At 37.4% G+C, this 17,197-nt stretch overlaps 1 protein-coding gene across 2 annotated transcripts in view; it reads right to left on the bottom strand.

Moving 5' to 3' along the window:
* Positions 1–17,197, bottom strand: part of LOC137405923 (spectrin alpha chain-like) — a 67,491-nt gene that overhangs the window by 45,976 nt on the left and 4,318 nt on the right. For both annotated transcript variants that reach the window (XM_068092392.1, XM_068092393.1), the window contains exons 4-18: positions 16,669–16,871; positions 16,131–16,355; positions 15,836–16,032; positions 15,220–15,364; positions 14,263–14,379; positions 14,001–14,175; positions 9,672–9,858; positions 8,963–9,134; positions 8,565–8,796; positions 6,164–6,287; positions 5,719–5,962; positions 5,241–5,518; positions 4,987–5,107; positions 4,630–4,764; positions 579–722 (exon numbers count right to left, since the gene is read on the bottom strand). In XM_068092392.1, the coding sequence (XP_067948493.1) occupies positions 579–722; positions 4,630–4,764; positions 4,987–5,107; positions 5,241–5,518; positions 5,719–5,962; positions 6,164–6,287; positions 8,565–8,796; positions 8,963–9,134; positions 9,672–9,858; positions 14,001–14,175; positions 14,263–14,379; positions 15,220–15,364; positions 15,836–16,032; positions 16,131–16,355; positions 16,669–16,871 (2,699 nt within the window). The remainder of the gene's footprint in view (positions 1–578; positions 723–4,629; positions 4,765–4,986; positions 5,108–5,240; positions 5,519–5,718; positions 5,963–6,163; positions 6,288–8,564; positions 8,797–8,962; positions 9,135–9,671; positions 9,859–14,000; positions 14,176–14,262; positions 14,380–15,219; positions 15,365–15,835; positions 16,033–16,130; positions 16,356–16,668; positions 16,872–17,197) is intronic.

The raw sequence follows: 17,197 nt of genomic DNA, 5'->3' as shown, positions 1-17,197 counted from the left end.
TCATGAGCGTCCTTGACTTCGGTATTAGAGATTGATGGAGTTGATTCTAATGTAAAAAGACTAGGAGAGCTTTTTTGCTATGCTGAAGCCATGCGAATAACTTGTAGAAACCTTGAATAATTTTGTAAAGTTTGATGCAATGGCAACAAAGCTCGAAGCCTGGCGATGATTTTAAAGAAGTTTTGGAACTCGGCTACGTTTAGTACTTCTGCCTCGCGGCTATTTCCGCGATGACCCCATTCTGCATATCTTGTGACAACCTCGAATAATTTTGTAAATAAATGTGATGCATTGTCAATGGTGTTAGCTCAAAGCTCAGGCAATGAGTTTAAAAATGTTTTGGAACTCAATTACGTTTAGTATTTACATTAAAAACTAGGCTAGCGACTAGTTTTCAATTTGATACAGTAGTTATTCGCTCTTGCGAAAAAAAAATAGAACTAATTATTCACTGAATTTAATAATTCGCGGGATTGACTGTTCGCGAAATTTTATGACCAAAGAATATTTTCATCCTGTAGGGTAGAATGAAGAAAAACAACCAGTTAAGGACTGGAGAAATGGAAGAAGAGGCCTACCTTGCAGTCTTGCGCCTGCTTCCTCAGACTATCTATTGTGTTTCCATAAGCATCGAGGTCAGCCATGAGCCCCTCGTGTCGCTTTAGAAGGGCCTCTGCACTGTCCTCATCCTTGCCATAATCTGTAGAGCTGACCACTGGTACCTGTATGACAAGAAACCAGTACAAATAGAATCACATTCAAAAACGGATGTAAACAGACAAGGCAGATCCACACAATTAGATAATAGTGAGCAAAGATAAGTAATGTGAGTAACATGTAATGGGTATATAATAAGATAAGTAACATGTAATGGGTATATAATAAGATAAGTAACATGTAATGGGTATATAATAAGATAAGTAACATGTAATGGGTATATAATAAGATAAGTAACATGTAATGGGTATATAATAAGATAAGTAACATGTAATGGGTATATAATAAGATAAGTAATATGTAATGAGTATATAATAAGATAAGTAACATGTAATGGGTATATAATAAGATAAGTAACATGTAATGGGTATATAATAAGATAAGTACATGTAATGGGTATATAATAAGATAAGTAACATGTAATGGGTATATAATAAGATAAGTAACATGTAATGGGTATATAATAAGATAAGTAACATGTAATGGGTATATAATAAGATAAGTAATATGTAATGAGTATATAATAAGATAAGTAACATGTAATGAGTATATAATAAGATAAGTAACATGTAATGGGTATATAATAAGATAAGTAACATGTAATGAGTATATAATAAGATAAGTAACATGTAATGTGTATATAATAAGATAAGTAACATGTAATGGGTATATAATAAGATAAGTAACATGTAATGGGTATATAATAAGATAAGTAATGTGAGTAACATGTAATGTGTATATAATAAGATAAGTAACATGTAATGGGTATATAATAAGATAAGTAACATGTAATGAGTATATAATAAGATAAGTAACATGTAATGTGTATATAATAAGATAAGTAACATGTAATGGGTATATAATAAGATAAGTAACATGTAATGGGTATATAATAAGATAAGTAATATGTAATGAGTATATAATAAGATAAGTAACATGTAATGGGTATATAATAAGATAAGTAACATGTAATGAGTATATAATAAGATAAGTAACATGTAATGGGTATATAATAAGATAAGTAACATGTAATGGGTATATAATAAGATAAGTAACATGTAATGGGTATATAATAAGATAAGTAACATGTAATGGGTATATAATAAGATAAGTAATATGTAATGGGTATATAATAAGATAAGTAACGTGTAATGGGTATATAATAAGATAAGTAACATGTAATGTGTATATAATAAGATAAGTAATATGTAATGGGTATATAATAAGATAAGTAACATGTAATGAGTATATAATAAAATAAGTAACATGTAATGGGTATATAATAAGATAAGTAACATGTAATGAGTATATAATAAGATAAGTAACATGTAATGGGTATATAATAAGATAAGTAACATGTAATGGGTATATAATAAGATAAGTAACATGTAATGGGTATATAATAAGATAAGTAATATGTAATGGGTATATAATAAGATAAGTAATGTGTAATGAGTATATAATAAGATAAGTAACATGTAATGGGTATATAATAAGATAAGTAACATGTAATGGGTATATAATAAGATAAGTAACATGTAATGGGTATATAATAAGATAAGTAACATGTAATGAGTATATAATAAGATAAGTAACATGTAATGTGTATATAATAAGATAAGTAACATGTAATGGGTATATAATAAGATAAGTAACATGTAATGGGTATATAATAAGATAAGTAACATGTAATGAGTATATAATAAGATAAGTAACATGTAATGAGTATATAATAAGATAAGTAACATGTAATGTGTATATAATAAGATAAGTAACATGTAATGGGTATATAATAAGATAAGTAACATGTAATGAGTATATAATAATATAAGTAACATGTAATGAGTATATAATAAGATAAGTAACATGTAATGAGTATATAATAAAATAAGTAATGTGTAATGAGTATAAAATGAAATAATAAACAGAAAGGTAACAGTTACATGTAGTTCCCTTTCGTCATTAAAGGTTGACTTGCAACAAAATTCACATTACAGTTATTTGGTATCATAAGATTCACCATGTCTTACTCTGTTGTGTTGTAGGTGCAAAATATATGGGAATGTGATTACAAGCCCTTAAAAGCTAAAAAAATGAACAGTTAATCGCAGCCACACGAGACCGCCGTAGTTTGGATTCGCTTTCCAAAACGGCTCAAATGGGACGTAGGTGTTACAGGATGGTTCCTGTTTCATGCAACTCTTTCATGCAACCTCATTCGTCGAAATATTTTCACAAATATACTTCACGCATTCAATAAAACCATGTCTATTGTTCTTACGCATCTGTTTTATCGTCATTGTAATGCTGTCACTTTCAGCACTGATATCTTATAACTTACCGTAAAAAATCGTTAAACTTTTTAACCTTAGCTCGAAGGAGTACATATCATTGTCTGATAATCATGACGAGCCTGTTGGTTACCTGTAATAATCGAAAAATGCTGCAAAAATTATTTGCGAAGTATTGGGTCACGTGATCAGATTATGCCTTGACGATTGAATAATGCCGAAACAAAACTGTAAAGTAGCGAGCATCTATATTTGATACGGGGATTTCGGTAAAACCCGAAGTGTTTGTCATAAACTAGTGCTACGATAAGTTTTATATTGAGCTTTTTATTGGCCTTTCAATTCACGTGAGAACATCACGTGACAAAACAATAATCAAACTGTAATGACTACGTCAGATAAATAAACAGATTCCAATCTACGACGGCTTTTCGTTTTCGAGCTTTTAAGGGCTTGTAATCATATTTTCACGTATTTGGCACCTACAACACAACAGAGTAAGACATGGTGAATCTTTAAATACCAAATAACTGTAATGTGAATCTTGTTGCAAGTCAACCTTTAAATAGACTTTTAAAGCTTTATAGATAAGTCTAGAACGTAAAAACTAGATGGTAAAGTCAAAGAAATTTAGACCATAGCACTCTTCCGACAACTCAACCACAGCCTATTTAAAGATTATTTGACCAACAGCCACTGAACACACTTCAGCTTAACTTTATTGACTGTGATTAACACTTCTATCATAGCGTTATTGATTGTGATTGACATTTCTGTCATTGATTTATTGATTGATTGGACACTTCTATTATAGCTTTATTGACTATGATTAACACTTCTATCATAGCTTTATTGACTGTGATCGACACTTCTATCATTTATTTATTGACTGTGATTGACACTTCTATCATTTATTTATTGACTATGATTAACACTTCTATTATAGCTTTATTGACTATGATTAACACTTCTATCATAGATTTATTGACTGTGATCGACACTTCTATCATTTATTTATTGACTGACACGTCTATCATAGATTTATTGACTGTGATTGACATTTCTATCATAGCTTTATTGACTGTGATTGACACTTCTATCATAGCTTATTGACTATGATTAACACTTCTATCATAGCGTTATTGACTGTGATTGACATTTCTGTCATTGATTTATTGACTAAGATTGACACTTCTATTATAGCTTTATTGACTATGATTAACACTTCTATCATAGCTTTATTGACTGTGATCGACACTTCTATAATTTATTTATTGACTGTGATTGACACTTCTATCATTTATTTATTGACTGTGATTGACACGTCTATCATAGCGTTATTGACTGTGATTGACACTTCTGTCATTGATTTATTGACAGTGATTGAAATTTCTGTCATTGATTTATTGACTGTGATTGACATTTCTATTATAGATGTATTGACTATGATTGACACCTTTATTATAGTTTAAAACTGAAATGTTGTAGTTCAGAAACGGTACAGGCCATTATTAATGCAGCTAGGCCCGGTAATTTCAAAGCAAATTATACCAGAGGTGATAAGCGACCATTCTGGATACAAAGCTACATGGAGGATAGAGAGGTGGATAGAGTAACATACTTTCTCAGTCATCCAGCTTTCTGCCTCGTTGGCATCAGTGAAGTACTGATGGGCATGTAGCGAGTCATCAAGCAATTCTCTTCTTTGCTCGGCAGCAGTCTTTAGTTCTGTCCATCTCTCCTCCAGCTCCTTGTTCTGTTCATGTACAAAAGCATAGATGTTTACCACAGGCAATTAACAAATACAGACACAATGATTACTAATTGTTTCAACTCACGCTATGTGGTTTAAAGCCAGATTTTTTACAGAAACAGAATGAATATCAAACTGAACTAGAAAGATTGCGGTCAGCATCACTTGGAACGACCAAAAACGCTGCCAATCTACCGTCAATTATCAGTTAGCTGCGTCTCCTACCTTGCTATCTATCTGTTCAGCAGCGAAATGCTCTCCATCAACCATCGCCTCACCAGCTCTCATAACATCATTGATTCTGCTCTGCCGGTTTTCGAGCTCAGTCTCCAAGGCCTGGTGCTTCCTTGACAACAAAATAACACGTAACTAGTCTGCGTGATACTTCAAAGCTATGCATAACTTTTACATGAAATGTTATTGGTGCGACACCCATTTTCATCCGAGCTAAATGGAAGAATACAAGAGTAATAACTAACTTGATAAGGTTCTGAACCCCAATCAGGTCCCGCCCCCTGTTTGTGCTACTGGCTAGCGGTTCCTTCTCTCTGATCCACTCCAGTTCATCCTCAGCATCTCTGAGAAACTGTTGCAGCAGTAGGGCCTGATTGAGTTTCTCCTCCCTAGCCCTAAGAGGCTCTTGGATAGCTTCATACCGCTCTCCAACATTCCTCCGCTTACCATCTATTACATCGGTATTAAAGTGGTCACTAGCGGCAAAATCGTTCGCCAACTGGTTGATGTTATTCATACGATCCTGACAGAAAAAACAGTGAAAGATATGTTGCATGAGCAGCAACAAGGGTAAAAATGCAGTACAAACTAGATTTTGAAATCTCCAGAACTAAACATAAGATGATATATTCTCTCAGAACAGCAAAAAGAGAGCATAAGTCCACACTGAGCTGCAGAGCAAATGATGTGAAGAAAAACCTGAGGGAACTCCGTCAACATTACCTGACGAGAGTTGATGTCGGCATCAAGAAGAGCATGCTTCTTCTGCAAGTTCTGGACTGAGGTGAGATCTTTGCCATAGTCTTCACTCAGCAGTTGCGCTTCCACTTCCGCCAGCCAGATCTCAAAGTCTTCAACATTCCTGTTATACTGCTGCTCCTCCATAGCCTCATTGAGGCCCTTTGTCTTCTTGTCCGTAGCCTCTCTCAGGCCCTCCCAGCACGACTCTAATTCCTCCGCCCTTCTACTGCAAATACGATACCATTAGATAAATGGCTCAAATGACTATAGGTAGAAAACAACTGACACTTGTCTCTCAGCAAATAAACTCAAGTGTAATAAGTGCGAGCATGGGCAAGCGATCCCGGGATAAAGTCTAATTACTTATATAAACCTGATGGTGGTTGCCAAGTTGTGATATCTGAATGATACTTATGATTAAATATACCTGATGATTTCAGACATGTAATGCTCATGAGAAATAAGCTCTTCTGCTGTCTCCTTGTTCTTCGAAATTCTTGATTCATTTGAAGCAACTTCAGAAGCAAATGCTTCATGCTTTGTCTGCTTACCTGGTAATCATATGCAGAAGATGCAAAAGATGACAAATCTGGTATACAGAGATATTACCAGGTTTTAGGTTTATACAGTTAATTACACCCAACCAGCATGGATGAGTTACTCATTGAACTCGGAAATGATCTAATTAGAGAAGGGTTATCTGCCCCCAAACTGAAAAAGTGAAACAATTTCTGATGACACAATACCTCTCAATGCACAATGACTGGTTGTCACTTGAAGCCGATCAAAGATCGAATACTGTTAACATTACAACGTTGTCTATAATGGTAATTGAGACTATCTCCTGTCTGCTGAAAACTTGGTGTGAACAACAGCCATCAGAATGACCAGTTTTCTGGTCATTTTTCATTCAATTCCAACAATTACGTTACATAAATGGCGGGTGCATCTGTTACGACAGAAGAGCCAGATGCGTAGACAGCTGCATTCAATATAGTCGACTATCAGACTTTTCCAGGTACATCTGTGACATCTACACGCATAGAAAAATTTGCCATATTCGCTTTTTACGGATGAAATATGGTTTTTAAAGAGAAATAAAACTGCCAAAATATAATATTAAGAAAAGTATTTTTTTGGGCTTGGAATATTTGGAATTAATTTTGAATGGGCAAACATCATTAACTTGGGTTACAGAGAAACCGTCAGTGTTCGTTTGATTTCAATGATACGGATTGTCAAAGCCAAATATACTTGTGCACAAAGCAGGACAAGTGTAAATTGACTAACTTAATGCTTACACTCAGGCCCTGTCAGTACCACCCCTGAGTGGTCTCCAGTATGAGGCAGGCTGGCTGACTACAACTTACCTCAGAAATAACAAGATTGCCTAGCCCATAAATAGACAGTGAATGTATTTACATTACACATACCAGACATACCAGGTGTACATGATCATGCAGCCATGCATGCTATCAGTGATAAACTCTACATGTTTGCTAAACTATCTAAGAGGAATGCTGTAGAAACTCAGCCTCTTGTGAGCTATTCTAACAGCTTGAACACATAATTCGCCTTACTCAGACACTAGTTAGAAATCTTTACTATAATAAGAGCCGTGTTAGTCCATAGCTACCCCGAGTGTTAGAAAAAAGTTTTCACTGCACATGAATAGAACCCAATATTTTGGATGCTCAGATTCAGAGGCCCGCGCGCTACCACCGCCCCACTTGATAACCTTTCTACATCTAAGGATAATTGTGGACATACTTATTACACATGACCATCTCTCACACCGCAGGGCACCACCAGTGTGCTAGTTACTGTAATAGAAGTATTATGCATGAGGTCTGTGTCAAAAATGGCTAAAGCAACTTTTTGAGTGTAGGTACATTAACTAGCCTGAATAAAGTCGCATGGCCTCATGCGCTATCTCACATCTTCAATCCAAAGCATGTGATAATTTAAATGAAAATTCAGCTTTTCATATTGATTATTTTTCGCTTGATTTCCCACACTAACACCTGCAGCATATGATCTCCCACACTAACACCTGCAGCATATGATCCCCCACACTAACACCTGCAGCATATGATCTCCCACACTAACACCTGCAGCATATGATCTCCCACACTAACACCTGCAGCATATGATCTCCCACACTAACACCTGCAGCATATGATCTCCCACACTAACACCTGCAGCATATGATCCCCCACACTAACACCTGCAGCATATGATCTCCCACACTAACACCTGCAGCATATGATCTCCCACACTAACACCTGCAGCATATGATCTCCCACACTAACACCTGCAGCATATGATCTCCCACACTAACACCTGCAGCATATGATCTCCCACACTAACACCCGCAGCGTATGATCTCCCACACTAATACCTGCAGCGCATGATGCTAGTGATACAATAACCTTATGATTTCATCTTGCTTGACAATGTACGACTTAAGTCTCGCTTATTAATCTAACAGCAACTGAAGTAGTATCGGGCAGACAATTCCAAAAGTCTTTACTTATATAGAAGAAATTACAAGGTTATAACAGAAACTCAGGATAATGTTGTACACAAGAGGTAAAGTAGGAAAGAAAAGTAAGCAGTTTTCAGAATGAGTAAATTTAGGGCAATGTGAGAGCCGTAAATACAAAAATAGCTTGAAGGTTTGTAGATCTCTGTAGTTTTACACAAATACCTTGAAGGTTTGTAGATCTCTGTAGTTTTACACAAACACCTTGAAGGTTTGTAGATCTCTGTAGTTTTACACAAACACCTTGAAGGTTTGTAGGATCTCTGTAGTTTTACACAAATACCTTGAAGGTTTGTAGGATCTCTGTAGTTTTCATCCTTTGCGATCCTCATCTTTTCACTAATCCACACATTCGACTCATCACAGTCTCTCTCAAACAGCTGGTAGGAATACGATGCCTCAAGTTTTTCTCTCCTCTCCTTTGACGATTGGTTTAGTGTATCTCTCCGATCGTTAAGGTCTATTCGTCTGTCTGTGACATCAGAGGCTGCATAGTGCTCGTTGCTCACCAGCCTCTGGTACACAGAGAAAAATGTAGAGCTCACTATGAGCAGGGCGCTATATGGCCCACATAGACGATAAATAATTTAGTAAGGGTTGATTAACAACAATCACAATAGTAGATAGCATCAAAACACGATTCGCATTTGACTAAAATAACATGAAGGCTCAGAAACTGACCTTGGCAAACTCATCGAGAAGTGAGAATTTGACATCTTGGGCAGCAAGAGAAGTCTCAAAGTCATTGTGCTTTTTAAGAAGTGCCTCAGCTGAGTCCAGGGAGTCACCTAGATCTTCGTTGCTGAGGAAGGCTTCTTGCTTAGCCATCCAGGTTTCAGCTTGCTCAGCATCTCTGTAAAAAGTAACATATCAGATCAGCTGAGTGCTTAACAAGTATTGTAGAACTCTAGTAGTCAGTCTACTCAACTACATAGCAGTACTCTTAGCTATCTCATAAACTACTAAATGGCGGTATAGCAGAGTTCATACATACTAAAGATACTAAAGAGAGAGTGCATTTGGAATTCTAGAAAGAGAAAACGTGTTTCAGGTCAGTAAACTAGAGTGAGTCAACTCGAGTTGACACTCGAGTTGACACACTCGAGTTGACACACTCGAGTGTGTCAACTCGAGTGAGTCAACTCGAGTGTGCTAACTCAAGTACATCAGCTCAAGTGAGTCAATCCAAGTGAGTCAATTCAATTGAATCAACTAAAGTCATTCAACTCAAATGGGTCGATTTAAGTGTCAACTCAAGTATGCCAACTAAAGTGAGTCAAATCAAGTGAGTCAACTCACACGAGAGAACTCAAGTGAATCAACTCAAGTGAATCAACTCAAGGGAGAGAATTATTTTGACACACATAGCTTGTGAACCAAACAAGCCAACCTGAAGAATAGTTGAAGGTCCATGCATTGGTTGTACTCTATTAACTTCTCATCCCATAGATCATTCACTTCTTGCTTTTCTTTTTCGAGGTCCTCAAGCTTATCGGAAATTTCAGGAGAAAGTGAAGAAATGTCATTACCACTGTTCATCGCCTCACTGAAGCTGTCTGCTCGTGAGTCAATCTCTCCTGCAAGAAAAAGCATTGGAGAGATTATGTTTTTACGCAAGCAATCGAGAATGATCTAATTTTACCAATAGTATGGCTGCCATACACCCTTATTGTGTCAACAAGTGGCAGAGAATGGGGTCGGTCTATGGTAGCTTATCAATTGTATTATCTTGTTTGCCTAGTATTTAGTAATTCGGTGCCCTATGGCTTTTTTAGTTGATAAGCTGACAAGTAGCTATTAAATGGTGAGTAGAAGTACAAAAAATATTTTTCTTACGCAATGAACAGTTTGTCAAATAAGCCAATCGTAACTGTAGACCCAATTCTGGATATTTGTTATACGGTGAATATTTGCTTGTATCGATAGCAGTCAAGTCTTTAGTCTGCTTCCATTAATGATCAGCTAGAGGCCGTCGTTAACGCTAGTAGTAGCAGTGAAAAATTTATATTTCTATTTAAATTTATTCTCGCAGCTAGTTATCACGATTGCATAATTCCTTACAATCGAGCATTACATCTCAATAAGCTAATACGCTTTACTAAAAAGATGCAAGCCGGTAATCACGGTAATCGGGACATTTTTGTGAGCTGTGGAGCAATATTTGCAAAGAGCCTGCGAGGATCGTTGCAAACAAATTAAAGCAACAACCCGCATTGTTGACTCATCTAAATACATAATGCTGGATGAGTCTGCTAGTGAACCAAGATATCAAAGTGCTTCTCAAGCTGCAAGTGAATCTCACACCATGTGAAAAAAAGTATAGAGCTGTATAGAGCAAAATTGAACCTTTCAAGAACCCTTTTCACTAAGAAAACTGCTGTCTAATGTTTGTCCTTGATTGAAGAAATATACATGTACATGTCTATTTTGCCATTCAGACATGATAGTAAGCTTTATAACTAATACATGAACCTTTTCATTGATTATATATGTATATTTTTATTGATAGGTTGCAAAACAGAAGGACCACCAAATGGATATGAATGATGCTACTTGCAAGATGAACACAATTATTATAAGTAAAGATAGCTGTGGTAATGGTGACGATGAGAAGATCAACTATATTACTGACATCTGTCTGAAAATGTTCTTTAAGCAAAACAAATAGCATGTCCTGCCTAAGATTTTGAGCCAAACAAGAGCCAGAAGTTTGTTGTAGATACAATTTAGTGTTGAATAGATGCCATGATGGTTGTTTGTTATGAATAGGAGGCATCAATAATAATGGAATAAATAGTGGTGAAAGAACATAAAAAGTAAAGAGTTACTAAATGTCTTCAGTTTTTATCTTATTCAGACAGCTGCGATCATTGGTCATGAGTAAGTTGCAAATGCAGTGAGTAGCCATGGCCGCATCTAAACACAATGACTAAAATATTATACAAGTACCCTAATTGTCTCACTTGCTAACGTCTACTGTTTCCTCTTGAGACTTTCAATTACAAAGCTTTACTGAGTCACAGTTTTTCCATGTGTGGTTTTTTGTTACACTCTTACCATATACTTTGTGAAAGTTTGAATGGTACAACTGAGCCGTGATAAATATCTGAGGTATAGTGTTATGTAATCCGTTCAACACTGCTCAAACAACTCATTGGCTGATGCGTTTCAGATACAATTGTGAAACCTGTGCTTGGGAGAGGTTTACTTGGTTGTGAGATTTGACCGGATGACCAAAGTAACTTGGCAGGTAATGAGACTGCAACAGGATTTATGAGACATCTTTAGATGCAGATATATAGACCGTGTGGGTACAACAACAACTTTATACCTCAATAGCTCACCTAATCAAAAGCGGACAGCAGTTTGATGTATAGTTTATTACCAATATGTATCATATGGAATCGTATGGAAGTATAATCTACATCATTTATCCATTGAATCGCAGTACACAATTTTTGCCGATTAGTGATTAAGTGGAGAGTTTGCAAAATTATCAATGAATCGTTGCATTTACTTTTTGAATGATTAATCATTTGATTATTTAAGAAAGGATGAAGTAGACGAACGGGTTTGCTGATTTTTTACCTAGTTTCTTCAGATTTGAGATTCCTTGCAGCTTGGGAAGTTCTTTGACATTTTGACTCACGAGTAAATGTCATCTAGCATTCAGTATAGTCTTTACAAGAGACGAGCTGTTTGAGTTGTTAAGGTGGCTTCCAATGGACCTCTCGGGCTCTTTGTACATACAGTACCGTTCAATAGCTCACCAAAAAACACATTCTACTACCGGCTTGTTTCCATTAGTGAAGCTTATCATCTTGCTAGGATGTGGTACTCTATTGTAATGACTTATGCAATCCACGATAGCTAGCAGTACTTAAGTAAGTACTTAACTTAAGTAAAGATATTAATTTTTTACTGCTACTACCAATGATAATGACAGTTTCTAACCAAGCGATACCAAACACAGACCAAGTACCTACCATACTTTACGGACTATAAACTGCACCCCTATATAAGCTGCATATGCTTTATTTTCCAAAAAACGATAATAAAACAATACATAAGCCGCACCCTTGTATAGGCCGCAGAACTCAGGACGGTGCTTTGTAATGCGGCAGCAACTTTGCTGTTTAAAACGGAACAGTGCCCAACGGCACTGTTTCGTATTAACCGACGCTTTTAAACTAGTGCCTAACGGAACAGTACCGTTAGGCATTGTTTCGTATTTTCTTTCACTGCTAGAGACGCATTAACCGGAGATTCTGGTTAATGTGCCCTAGCGATGAAAGAAAAAGCCACAGAATAGCCGCACCCTTATATAAGCCACATGACTCAAATCGTCAGAAAAAAGTAGCGGCTAATAATCTGCAAAGTACGGTAATTGCTGTCGTCGGCCATACACTGCTGCTGTATAAAAAAACGTCTAGATCTTTGTCTGTAGAACTGATTGGTTGATTTGGCTAATTGCACATGGCGTAAGAAAAAAATGGTTTGTGTATTTCTACTCACCCTGTAAATGGCTAATTATTGATGCTTAACAATAGTATCACCGGCAGGTGTAACTCAGAAGGTAAAATATGCTCTGGTTTAATAGTTAAATGGTTACTTGCAACAAAATTCAAGTTTCAGTTATTTGGAATCAAAAGATTTACCAAGTCTTACTCTGCTGTGTTGTAGGTGCAAAGTATGTGAAAATGTGATTACAAGCTCTTAAGTTACAAAACGAACGATTAATCGCAGCCATTACGAAAGCGCCGCAGGCTAAAATATTTTTATTTTGGTGACGTACTCAAGCCAACATGGTTATTGTTTCGACACGTGGTGTTATCAGGTGAATTGAAAGGCCAATAAAAAGCTTAATATAAAACGTCTCGTAGCACTAGTTTAGGGCAAACCCTTCAGGTTCTACCGAAAAGCCCGTATCAAATATAGATGCTCGCTATGTTACAGTTTTGTTTCAGCTTGGTCTAGTAATCTAGTCGTAATCTGATCATGTGACCCGTACATCTTACTAAATAGCGCGAACAATTTCTGCAGCATTTTTCGACAATCACATGTGACTAACAGGCTCATGTTTATCAAAGGATGATATGCATTCCTTCGAGCTAAAATTAAAAAATTAAACGAATTTCTACGGTAGGTTTTGAGATATCAGTGCTCAGAGTGACAGCGTTACAATGATGATGAAATAGCCGCGTAAGGACAATAGACACGGTTTCATTGAATGCGTGAAGTTTATTTGAGAAAATATTTCGACGAATGAGGTTGCATGAAAGTGTAAACAGAAGCCATCTTGTTTGACTATGTCCCATTTGAGCCGTTTTGAAAATGAACTCCAATCTACGGCGTTTTCGTGATGGTTGCGATTAACTGTTTGTTTTTAGCTTTTAAGAACTTGTAATCTCATTTTCACATATTTTGTACCTACAACACAGCAGAGTAAAACATGATGAACCTTTTGATACCAAATAACTGCAATGCGAACAACGTTGCAAGTAAACCTTTAGGCCTAAGACCCGTTATACCCCCTAGTCCTGCCTCCTTTGTAAAAAAAAGTGACAAAAATGCCCTGTGGCAACCAGACTAATACGAGTTAAAACACATCAAAACAAAGGCGCTGCACATTCATGTTAGGGTTGCATTTATAATTGGGTTAACATATTTTCTAGGACTTGATAACAGCCATTTCCTGATTGCAGTCTTAAGAGCGAACCTTTGTGCTCCTGATGTCTTTCCAGAAGGTTCTCTGCGCCGCTGACATCCTGAGCAAGTTCATCAGCCCTCATTCGCGCCTTCATGTCTGTTGCCCAGCTGATGAGGTCTCTGTGGTCTGCCAAGAAGGATTGAAGCTTGTGTGACTCTACCAGCTTTCCCTTCTTTTCAGCTGCCTACAATACCAGAACGGCTGCAGGTTACAGCACCTCTTAGACTGGCCAGTTTTATGAGCTTTTAGGTATTGACTTTAGTGATCCTACCTTCTCCTTCAGTTCATCCCATTGTCTCAGTACTTGCTCCAGTTTTTCCTTCACTTCTTCTTCATTGTCTGGCTGACTGGAGGCCAGCTGTTGTGCGGATTCCTTCAGCACTTTGACCTGCACAGTAAGAGTACCTGATTTAGTATGTAAGAGTCCAGGCCACCTTTCTGACCCGTAAACGAGTTTGAAATCTGCATGTAAAGATATGCTAGCTTGTAGACGCAAAACAAATCCATTTGGGAATGTAATATGAACATGTGTAGTAGTCACGAGATGACACAAGGATGCATCTCCATAAAGTACTATAGTGACATTCAGGCCTACCAATCTGTACATGCTGTGGATAAAGTGTACCAGTCTGTACATGCTGTAGTTAGTGTACCAGTCTGTAAATGCAGTCGTTAAAGTGTACCAGTCTGTACATGCTGTAGTTGAAGTGTACCAGTCTGTACATGCTATAGATAAAGTGTACCAGTCCGTGTACAGGCTGTAGATAAAGTGTACCAGTCTGTACATGCTGTAGATAAAGTGTACCAGTCTGTACATGCTGTAGTTAAAGTGTACCAGTCTGTACATGCTGTAGTTAAAGTGTACCAGTCTGTACATGCTGTAGTTAAAGTGTACCAGTCTGTACATGCTGTAGATAAAGTGTACCAGTCTGTACATGCTGTAGATAAAGTATACCAGTCTGTGTACATGCTGTAGTTAAAGGGTGCCAGTCTGTGTACACGCTGTAGTTAAAGTGTACCAGTCTGTGTAAATGCTGTAGTTAAAGTGTACCAGTCTGTGTACATGCTGTAGATAAAGTGTACCAGTCTGTACATGCTGTAGTTGAAGTGTACCAGTCTGTGTACACGCTGTAGTTAAAGTGTACCAGTCTGTACATGCTGTAGTTAAAGTGTACCAGTCTGCGCACATGCTAAAATATAAGGATAGATATATCAAGGTCAAACACACCTCATCCTCCAAAACATCAAGGTCTCTCTCCATCCCTTCATGCTTCCGTTGGAGAGCCTGCACTGAAGGCAAATCTTTCCCATAATCCTCAGTAGAAAGTATAGCATCTTTTTCCTTTATCCACTCCAAGGTTTCATCTACATCACTGCAAATTGGAAAAAGACTATAGATACAGCCTACTGAGTTCTATGAATGATGTTTACAACCTCAAATATCAAAACTCTCGGGCCTCGCTTCACACATCGATGAAATGGGCCACCAACACGTTGTGTAAATAGCGGTTCTACCAACAAATTTGCAACAAGACTACAACAAAAACCAACATGTTCGTTTTAAAACTGCGGATTGGCATCGCATCGGCAACACTTGGGCTACGTGAAAAATTCATTTCACCGGTGAGTGTAGTGAGACCTTCAAATAGTCATCTCCACCCCATGAAGCAAGAGGGAGTCTCTTGCTGCTGTATCGCTACAGAGAATTCGTGCCGAGGATCAAGACTTGCATTGTTTAGTTGGGAGTAAATAATAGGTAAATTGCAGCATCTTAAAATACATGTAAACATGATATCCAATTGACACTCAATGAAGATCTCAATAACTAGCATGAAGTTAGTTACCGGTTAAACTGCTGTATTTCATGGTTATTACTGAGACCCTTATCTCTCTGCTCAGCATTCTTCTTCAACTGCTCCCAGGCAGCAACGAGCTCCTGCTTCTTTTCCTCCACTAGCTGCTGGTCCGGGTGTTCCTCGGCAACCAACTTGTCTGCCTCAGCGTACACCTCATTTACTATCTCTTCATAGGCTTGCAGGTCCTGAAAATTATTCAACATTACAAATACTGGAGTTAGTTCAACATTACAAATACATGAGTTAGTTCAACATTACAAATACACGAGTTAGTTCAACATACCTTAAGGAAAATGTCAAACTTCTTCTGAAGCATTTCATTTCTCTCAAGGTCATTGCCCATCTCATGAGAGAGCACTGTATTCTCATGCTCAACTATCCAGCTCAATGCGTCATCAACATTACGCAAATAGATCTGCAGCTGCTGGGCCTGGATTAGCAGTTTGCCCTTGACCTGCAGTTTTAACATCAGCTGGTCCCATAGCTCGTGCAGCTCTGCCAGTCGAACCTGTGATTAATATCAATTGATGGGCTACTATGGCACTGTCTATTTCGGTATAGTGACTAGGGATGTGCTTGACAGCTCCGTTTCATTTCTACCTTTCGATGCAAAGCTCACATTAAGATAAGGCCTAAGTTAAAAGCAAATTTAAATTCAGTTCAAAGTTTCAACCATATTTTGTGAAAACTTGTACTAGGCATTAATGCAAACCGTGGCCAATAGGACAAACAATATGCATACATCGTGAAATGTAGTCATATGGAATAAGAATGGAATAAGAGAAGTGATGATATGGCAGCAGTAGTGAAGCTATACAAACCGTGATCATGTCAGCGGCGTAGTGGCTCTCCTTCACCATGCCATTACCCTGTTCGTCCAGATTGTCAATCACATACTTATGACCTGCCACCTCTGCCTCGAACGCCTGGTGCTTCTGAATTTTTGCTGACAGATTGGTCAGCTCCTTCCAAGACTCTTCGCTTGCGGTTTTCAGTTTTTCTTTTATCCATGACTCGAGCTCGTCTACACGATAAAATAATCAGAGACTAACACGCGCTCACATTTTACAACCAACATATTTCGTTCCTTAGTAGCAAGTTACCAAAATAAATATTTTTGGAGCTTGCACAGTCATCTCTCCACAGCATAGACACAAACCAGCCAATGAAAAGCCATCTTTCTACAGCATAGACATACATCAGCCAATCAACAGCCCTCTTTTCACAGAATTGACACAAACTAGCCAATCACAGCATACACACAGACCAGCCTATAAACGACCACCTTTCCACAGTTTAGAAACAAACCAGTTGACTGCGCTTATTTGGAATTATATCACCCATTAAACT

The sequence above is a fragment of the Watersipora subatra genome, chromosome 10, assembly GCF_963576615.1.
Source record: "Watersipora subatra chromosome 10, tzWatSuba1.1, whole genome shotgun sequence".
Lineage (NCBI taxonomy): Eukaryota > Metazoa > Bryozoa > Gymnolaemata > Cheilostomatida > Watersiporidae > Watersipora > Watersipora subatra.
This window is presented reverse-complemented; position numbering and strand designations above follow the sequence as displayed.